This window comes from Hipposideros armiger, unplaced genomic scaffold, assembly GCF_001890085.2.
Source record: "Hipposideros armiger isolate ML-2016 unplaced genomic scaffold, ASM189008v1 scaffold_337, whole genome shotgun sequence".
In the NCBI taxonomy this organism is placed as follows: Eukaryota; Metazoa; Chordata; class Mammalia; order Chiroptera; family Hipposideridae; genus Hipposideros; species Hipposideros armiger.
In genome coordinates, this window is record NW_017731687.1 from 2,086,145 (window position 1) to 2,095,550 (window position 9,406).

Consider the following 9,406-nt stretch of genomic DNA (forward strand, 5'->3'; position numbering starts at 1 on the left):
CTCTCTCTCTCTCTCTATATATATATATATCATAGGAAACAGACAAAAATGGGTGAAAAGGAGTATTTTAATAGAGATTCAGCATCTCTTAAAAGGGATAAAATGGATATTCAAGACCTGCAAAATGCAATAAATGAAATTGAGAACCCACTGGATGGATTTATCAGAAGATAGGACACAGCATAACACAGGAGTAGTGAATGAAAAAGACAGGTCACTAGAAAACTCAAACCAATGCACAAAGAGAGAAAAATACATAACAGTTTCAAAAGATGTGGCATACAGTCAAAAAGTATGAATTTCTAGGACAAGAGAGAAAAATAATACAGAACAACATATTTGAATAAATAAAGGCCAAGAATTACAAAATCTGATAAAAGACATGAATCTACAATTTCAAAAATCTCAGAAAAAAATCAAGCAGGAAAAAAACACAAATAAGACCACACCAGGCACATCACAGTCACACTGCCAAAACCCAAAGATAAAAGTAGTCAGAGATAAAACAACATACTTCTTACAGGGAAACAAAGAAACAAAAAACCCAAAAAACAATGACAACAAATAAACAGTTTTTTTAACAGAAACTATGGGATCCAGAAGACAATGAAACGAGACCTTCAAAGTGCCAAAAGGGGGGAAATATCTACCTACCTAAAATTCTAAATCCAAAAGGGGGGAAAAAAAACGTATAAAAGTAGAGGTGAAAATTGTTTTCATAAAAAGAAATACGAGAGAATTCATCACTGGTAAGACCCTCACTACGAGAAATAGCAAAGCTTGTCAGGCAGAAGGTCAACATCCACAGAAGCAGGGACAGTAATGAACAGCACAGACCCTGTAGAGATCTGGGTAAATATAAAAGATTACTGATTGTTCAAAGCAACAAAAATGACAATGCCTTGTAGGGGTTATCATACATAGAAGTGATAAGAAGTGATATGCATGACAAAAATAAGAAATAAAGAGAAGAAAGGGAATAAAAGAAAAACTATTAAAGGATTTTTGCATTATGGCAACATGGTAAAAGTCCTGATTTAAGGTAAATTTTAATAATTGATAGCTACATTGTGGAATTTTTAGGGTAACCTTTAAAAGAATGATTCTAAGATGTATAATAGAGTAAGCTAGTGCAGAAGAAAAAGGAATAGAAACTGTTTTATTAGTAACAAAACCAAAGGCAGGGAAGGAGGAATGAAAGAAAATAGAACTGATGAGGTGACTAGAACAGCTGGCCCGTAAGGTAGAAAGAAACACAATTGTATCATCACATATATGCTGTTCCTAAAAGACATATTTTAAATATAAAGATACAGATAAGCTGCGAGCAAAAAGATGGATGGTATAGAAGCTATGCATACCACAGTTTTTCATTGTATACCATGACAATACTGAAATATGTGTTATTACATATATAAGTAAGTATGAGTATATTATAATATAATGAAAAAGACATTGATGTGACTACTTTAATATCAGACAAAGTAGGCTTTAGGGCAAAAAGTGTGAGAGATGAGAGATATTTCATCATGGCAAAAGAGTCGATTCAGCAGGACTACATTATAATCCTAAATTTGTCTATATCTCATAAATAATTTCAAATATATAAATCAAAACTAACATAACTCAAAGAAGAAAAACACAAGTGCACACTCAGAGTGGGAGGTTTCGAAAAGCATCTGGGTAAATGACAAAACAAATTACAACACACCAGGAAAGATACAGAAGCTACGATTAGCACAATGAACCACCCAATACTCAAGAACCACAGGATATTCATTCTTTACGGGGCACGTAGGATATGTACCAAAATAGACCACCATCTGGCCAATAAACCGCATCTCAGCAAATGTTAAAACCTTACGATAGTATAGTGTATGTTTTCTGACAGCAGTGAAATAAAACTAGAAATCAATAACAAAACTAAAACTAAAACATTTCACAGGTGCTTGAAAATTCAGCAACAGGCTTCTAAGTAACCTGTGGGTCAAGGAGGAAATCACAGCAGAAATTAGAAGCTACTTGGAACCTAACAGGCATGGAAAGTACAACATCCCACCGTGTGTGAGATGCCGCTGAAATGGTGCTGAGAGGCAAGTGCATAGGTTACAAAAGGAGAACAGTTCAAGAATTGGAGATCTAAGCTTTCGACACAAGAAGCAAGAAAAGGAACATCCAGTTAAACCAAAAGAAAGTGGAAGAAAGGGAACAATGAAGATATAAGCAGAAAACAATGAAATAAAATGCAGATCTATAACAAAGAAAATCAGCAAAACCAAAAGATGATCTTTTGAAATGACTCATAAAATTGCTCAGGGAGAGAGCTAGAGCTAGAGAGAGAGAGAGAGAGAGAGAGAGAGAGAGAGAGAGAGAGAGAGAGAGAGAGAGAGAGAGAAGAAGGAAAGAGGGGACAGAGGGAGAGAGAGAATGAATAAGATGAATACAGGGGCTCAACACTAAATATCCTACGAACACACAAGACCACCACAAGAAGATGAGCTTTCTATCCTAGGAGTCCTAGAAATTGAGTATTGCCCACAGATGAGGAACATGACTCCTAAGTCTGTATCTTGGCTCAAAGTCACACATTAGTAAGTACAGAGCTGGATTCGAACCCTGCTGGATGGGGGCCTAAGGCCCACTGCTCTGTCCCTGGCACCTGCCAAGCCCCAAAGGGCAGAATTACCACTTGGGCAGCTTGAAAGCTCCTCGATCTGAAAATACAGGCTCTGATCTTAAAATGTAAACACCCCTGCACGTCCCACCAGACACCAGTGTGAATGGCCTAAGCAGAGGGGCAGGCTCGCCTCTGAGGTCCTGGGGGAGAACGGAGACTCAGGAGCCAGGCCGCCCGGGTGCGAGGCCCAGCTCCAACCCTCCTTGCCGTGTGACTTTGGTCAAGTCCCTTCGCTTTTCTGCGCCTACGTTTTCACATCCGATACCTGGAGATGGCGCCTGTGCCTCCCTCAAGGAACTGCTGGAGGATTGCTGCGTGACCGGGGCGGTCAGCCCCCTAGAAAGTGAACAAGATGAGGAGGAAGCAGCTCTGCAGCGTAAGCCTACCTGGGGGCCGTTGCTCAGCGACCTCAGAGCTGGCACCTCAGAGATGTCCGCAGAACACCACGGTCTTCTCTCCTCTTTTTCCAAATGTGCTGCTTTTACTTGTCCTGCGTCGATGTTTCCTTGGAGAGCACTGGACACGTCACCCTCTCTCCCAGCCGACGATGGAGCAGTAGAATCAGCACAGCTTCTGGAATTCTCCAGGCCGAAGGAAGGTCCCATCCGCCCTCCAGCAGGGCCCATTTCCTCCTCCCAGGGCGGCCAGTGGCTTCCTGCAGTCAGTGGCTCTGGAAGCTGAGTCGTCTGTACCCCCACTTCTACGCCATCCGCCCTGTGCACTGCCGCCGTGCTTCTCCCCTGGGGGCGCTCCTCTGCTTGCCCCAAACGCCCCACCCCGCGGCTCATCCCCAGCACAACTTCGGTCTCCAGGGCTCGGATCCTGTGAAGAAGGTGTTCGTTCTCTCCCCGTAAGGCCCGGATCATATCTTCTATTCCCAGCGCGATGTCCCTGATCAGCTCTTTGTAACTGACCCCGAGCTCTGAAATCAGCGCCTTGAGCTCCCCGTTTTCCTGTGTGACGGCCTCCATCACGACTTTGGATTTTCTGGAGCTCTCAGACATGGCTTTCTGGAGCTGGCCCACGTGCCCTTTCAGTTTTTCGCTTTCCTCTTCGAGCTCAGAAATTTTATGGTAACTTTTCTCGTTGCAGTCCTCAAGATCAGAGATGGCCTGCAAATATTGGTCCAGTTCCCTCTTTAAGTGCGAGATGTCTCCCAAGAGCATGCTGTTGTCCTGCTCCAGTGTAGAGATTTTGTTCACATTTCTCGCCCTCTCTTTTTCGAGGGCGCGTATTTTTTTATGGCATCTATCTTGGTCTCTCTGAAGTTTGGCGTTGGCATGTAAAACCTTGCTTCTCTCCTTCTTCAGTCCAGAAATGAGCTGATGAAACCTTCCCCTGGCTCCCTCGAAGGCTCTCGCTGGCTGAGAGAGCCGGCCAAGCTCGGGGGACCCCTCCGGGCCCAGGCTCAGGGCCTCCAAACCAGGCACCATCCACGGAAGAACTTCGTCAGCTCCCAGGGGCTCAGCCTCTCCCAGCTTCACATCTTCACGATTCTCCTTGGGGTCTGCTTCCTCGGCAGGACATGTATCCAAACCCTGGTTTGCCGAGACCTGCCGGGGATACACATGCTCCGGGCAGCCGTGCCATCTCCGAGCAAAGTTCCAGTTCTCTCCCACCAACGTGGAAGCTTCCTGTCCACAAGCCCCACTCCCAAGCTTCAGGATGGACAGCTGCTGGAAACAAGCCTCCATCTCCTTTTCAAATGTGTCTATTGTGAGGGCAGACCCGTCGTGTGCTTTTTGTGGAGCCCATGCGAGACCGGTGGGTTCAGCCCCCTCGGGTGAGAGGGCCGCTCTGAAGAACGGTGGCAAACCTCTCTCTTCCATCAGGGAAAGCATTGCCTTGGCCTCATGTCCCTTGGGGCCAGGCTCCTCTGGGACCTTCCTGTCGTCTGGTCTGGACCCTTGCAGATGCAATGCCTTCACCTCCTCCTCTCCTTGCCCTTCGCCCCCAGGGCTTTCCTCGTGCAGAAGCAGAGAGTTTCCAGGCCACATGTGGTTTCCCTCCGTGCCCTGAACTGTCCTGATGGCTCTGCCCATCTCTGTAAGGAGCTGGGCGCCTGCTGGAGGTGGCCCTTTGGTGCCGTGAGCCCCGAAGAAGGCGGCTGGGAGGATTCCTTCCTCCTCTGCGGATGAAAGCCCTCCCAGGAGGACCCAGATATGCCCTTCGGGCCGCCCCCTCCTGCTCAGGAATTCGAGACCCTCTGTTGACAGGGAGGCCTCCCCCTGCAGAAAGGGCAGGGGAGTCTCTGGCCCGGGCCACGGGCAGGACGCAGCGGCCTGGGCTCCTGAAGCCCCGCGCTCAGGCCGCACGTCGTTCTGGGCGCCGACACCGTCCTCCAAGCTCAGGTTCTCACCGTTTCCCTGATGTAGCTGGGACTTGTCACCGAGTTCTTCCTTCTTCCTGCCCCATGTCCTCCTCGGCCCCCACCCCTCGGATGTCCACCCTGGGACTTCTCCTGCCGCCTTCCAAGCGTCGTTTGGGCCACTGGGCCCTCTCTTGGGAAATTGGTGATTAGAAACCTGTGGGGACTCCCGGCAGAGGGGGGCTTCGAGGCTCCTTGCCTGGTGATGACCTCGGCAGGGCTGTCCTACGGCTCTGGGAGCAGGCGAGGACCTGGTGTCCAGCACCAGTTGGGTTTGGAGTTCTGGGGAAGCTTCCTGGAGCAGTAGAGGGGCTGGGTCCCTGGCAGGCCCCCGTGGAGGGAGTGCGGATGTCTGCACTAGGAGGAAGGACTCCTGAGCCGGAGCGGCTGCTAGCCTCTGCTCCATCATCCAGGCCAGCTCCAAGGGGAGGAGTGAGTCGTCCACGCACGGGCCCGGGGGGCCGCCACAGATGAGGAGAAGGCTCTGGTCGTGCACGCTGGGCTCAGCCAGAGGAAGCTGGGGATGGGGAGAGAAGATAAGGTGTGAAGCAGCCCCTTCTCCCATTTATCCTCTCCCCACTTCTCCGACCTCATCTCCTAACGTTCTTGGTGCTTCCTCACCCAGCCACGTAGGCCTTCCTCACACACCAAGCCTGTTACCACCCCAGGACCTTTGCACCTGCTCTTCCTTTGCCCAGAAAGTCCTTCCCCCAGATTCCCTCATGGCTCAGCCCCTCGCTTCATTCTCACCCCATCTCAAACATTATTTTCTCAAAAAGGCCTCCCTGACCACTGCCCCCACTCTCTGTGCATTGACCCCCCCCTTTATTTTCTCCACAGCACCCCCCACTCCTCCATGTCATACATTTATGTACGTGTGGCCTAATTCCCCCTATAGCCCCTCCCTGTTCCATATGGTAGCCACAGGCCACAAGGGACCTTTCTAATTTAAAACAATGAAATGAGAGTTAGCATTCAGTTCTGCAGACGCACTAGCCCCCTTTCAAGGGCTCGGACGCCATGTGGTTCGTGGCTACTACACTGGGCAGCACAGATATGCAATGTGTCCGGTGTCATGGAAGGTTCCAGCGGGCAGTGTGGTGTGGACTGCTCCCTGAAGGCAGGGACCCTGGCCTATAGCAGGGCCGGGCACATAGGAGGTGCTTCAGAGATGTTTTCGAATATATTTTTATGTTAACTTTATTCAGTCCGTTTATGCAGAGAGGAGGACTGGTAGGCTCACAGAAGATACCCAGGCTGGGAGGGAGGGCAGGGGCCTGGGAGATGACGCTGGCTTCATGCAAGCTCGCTGCGAGGTCTGGGCTCACATAGAACCACGGCCACCATGCCCCACAGCCTGCCCTTTCGCTGCCCGTCTCTATTTCCCTGTCTGTCTAACTCTACCCCTCCACCTGGGTCCGGCCAGGGTCCAGCTTTTCCAAGAAGCCCGCCTGACCCCATGGCACAACTGGCTCTCAGCTCTTTTCCCACTTTAGGTGTGACGGCACACCCCACAGCGGCTCGTGGCAGGACGCGAAGGGCCTGCTACACGGGAGGCCCTCTCTGTGGAGAACCACAGAGCCACCCACATCAGGGCTGGCGGACCTTAGCTCTGGTCAAGCACATCTCTGCCCTTTAGCAACAGGAAAACGGAAGCTGAGGAAGGCTGTGACTCAGAGTGAACCAGGCAGGGCTGGTTGGAACCGGGCTTCTGCCCCTCGGTGGTCAGCATGAGGCGAAGCGTTGGCTAGAGAGGTGGGACCTCCGGGTCCAGCTCTGGGGCAGCGTGGCCCGGGAATCCCAGCAGCTCCCGGAGTCCCGGAGTCCTCCTCTCCAGAACGGGACCATGGCCCCTGTCTCCTAGCTGGCTGGAGGCTTCGGTAGGGTGAAGCGTGGTACATGGCAGCTGGAGCCCCGGATACACAGAAAGGCCTCACCTGTCCATGGTCAGACCCTGTCAGGTCTCCCAGGAGTTCAGCTGTGGTCTTCAGGTCTGGCACCGAAACAGAGGGGCCTCCTGGTCCAGCCCCGATGCTACCCCAGGCGCAGGGCCCCTCGGAGGACTGGCCTAGAAGGGACAGCACCCAAGGGTTAGTAAGACCTTGCTAGGAGCTTTCCCGCAATTGCCACCGAATGTCAGAATACCTGGCACTGCTCGCTAAGGTGATCACCATACCCTGTCAGGTGAGGAAACTGAGGCTCGGGGACGGGAAACGACCATCCACTGATGAGCAGTGGACCTGGGTCTGGAAGCTACTTCCGCCGACCAGAGAGCTCACACGGGCAACAAAACCCACACTTCTCTCTTCCCGTTTCCTCATCAGGGGCGTAATCCCCGCCCCCAGCCCCACACAGCGGGCTGTGAACACAGCAGCCACAAGCCCCTTCTCCAAGGGCAAGTTTGACCTCGCTGGACTTGTCAGCTCAGCTCTCCAGAAACGGGACAGAAAGGGAAAGTCAGCCTCGCTGGTCAGCAGCACCCCTGGGTGTGAACGACCCCCTCATCCTTAAACTGCCCTTGGCCTTGGAGGACTGTGCGTAAACCACAGACACCCCGGTGGACACAGTTGCTCTGGGGCTCCTGGCTGCAGAGGCTTTTGCAGCAGAGACCCTGAAAGCTGTGCCCGAGACTATTATCAGAGACACAGGCTCCCATCAAGGACAAGTTCAGGACAAGGGGCTTCTAAGTCCCAGCAGCTCCAGGACCTGGCACCTGAGCTGTCACTGGGGTAGGGTGGAGATGGGGGTGGTCATCACAGGGTCTTCTTCGAAGATAACTCCTCCTGAGAGCCCCCTACTGCCCAATGCTGGCACCAATGTCATGGGCATTCTGGAGTCTGACCCCCCGTTTGCCAGCTGTGTGACACAGGACAAGCCACACCACCTTTCTGAGCCTCAGCTTCCTGTCTGCAGAGCAGGGGCGCCCACCCCTGCATCATTCAGAATGTCATAGCACGCCAGCGCAGGGGTGGGTGTCCATGCAGGTGTCCCAAGCCCCACGCACTGCGGCTCCCACACACCTGCTGAGGCGCTTGGTCCTGGGGCACCGTCGGGGCGGAGCGAGGCGTGCCGACCTTGGCTTCTGCAGGCTCCCGGCGCCTCCTGCCTGGGCAGGGGCAGCCATTCGTCCTGAATACAGCCCGGGACGTCCTGGGGGAAGACACAGAATCAAGAGAGTTGAGTGTCCCAGGACGGAGAGTCCACTCTAAGCCTGTCCCTGTGGGTCCATCTCAGTGACCCCAGGAGGGAATTCAGGAGAAACAGAGGCTCCGGGAGCACAGGGCCCACGGCCTGGCCATGTAGCCCTGTGCTGTCCTCTTGGTCCTACGGCCAAACTGCCTCCTATAGCACCCAGGCTCTGTTCTGCAGACAACAAGGAGCTTGTCCTTCCAGCCACGACACCTCTGGGTTCCCTAACGTGTCAGGAAAGGCTCCCAGAACCCTCTGCTTCCTATTCCCTCTGTGTCCCACCAACGGAGGTGGGCGCCAGCCCAGGGGCTCTGGGCAGTCCTGTCCCTCAACTGTCAACAAGTCCCCAGTGCTGCAGCCAAGTGCCTTGGGTGGCGCCCACCTTGCCTCGGCCTCTCCCCAAGGCAAGCAGGTATAGAGCGAGGCACCTCCCCAAGCTCCCGCCCCCCACAGCACTACTTAGAGACACCGCTGCCAGTGCAGAAGGGCTGGCAGAAAAACTCAGCGCTGACCCCGGTCCTGGACAGGCTGGGGGCAGCTCCTCCAGGCCCCCTGCCCTGGGCTCTCTCTCACTGGCTCGGACCGGTGCTGCCGGCTTCCCATCTGCCCCCCACTAGACCTGGAGGTCCTTCAGGACGGGAACGTGATTTCATTTGGTCTGCACACTCACTTTAGCCTGGCACACAGTAGGTGCTTCACAAATATGTGATAGCTGGATGGATAGACAGAACCTGCAGAAAGGCAGATGTTCCAGACGTACCAGTGTATTTATTTGGCAAACATGTATTAAGCTCCTACGATGTGCCAGGTGCTGTTCTAGGCGAGGGGGAAACAGAAGTGAACAGGTAATGCCCCGCCTATCCCCTCCTCACCTGTCCCCAGGCCCTCACCTGCTCCCAACAGACCCTGCATTGACTCCTAGCTGAGCCGCCTGCTTGCCTTCCCATCCTGCTCACAGCTGCCAAGGAGACCCCCCAAAATGCACTCTCTGACTTGCAAGGCCGCCTGTGGGTGCCTCAGGCTACAGGGTCAGCTCCCGGGCTGAGATCAGGCACTGCAGCAGAGCATGGCCGTCACGGGCCACCCAGCACGCCTCACCTGCCCTGGCTTACACTCATGGGGCCTCCTTCCCCCATCCCCCATCCTTCCCCCCACCCCCCAGTATCACCCCC

The 9,406-nt window shown here is 52.8% G+C and overlaps 1 protein-coding gene across 1 annotated transcript in view; it reads right to left on the reverse strand.

The window, feature by feature from the left end:
• The window catches only part of CUNH4orf50 (chromosome unknown C4orf50 homolog), a 48,344-nt gene that overhangs the window by 18,456 nt on the left and 20,482 nt on the right, over window positions 1-9,406 (reverse strand). Inside the window, exons 5-7 of the mRNA XM_019661151.1 lie at window positions 8,066-8,195; window positions 6,983-7,113; window positions 3,064-5,562 (exon numbers count right to left, since the gene is read on the reverse strand). Coding sequence (XP_019516696.1) covers window positions 3,064-5,562; window positions 6,983-7,113; window positions 8,066-8,195 — 2,760 coding nt within the window. The remainder of the gene's footprint in view (window positions 1-3,063; window positions 5,563-6,982; window positions 7,114-8,065; window positions 8,196-9,406) is intronic.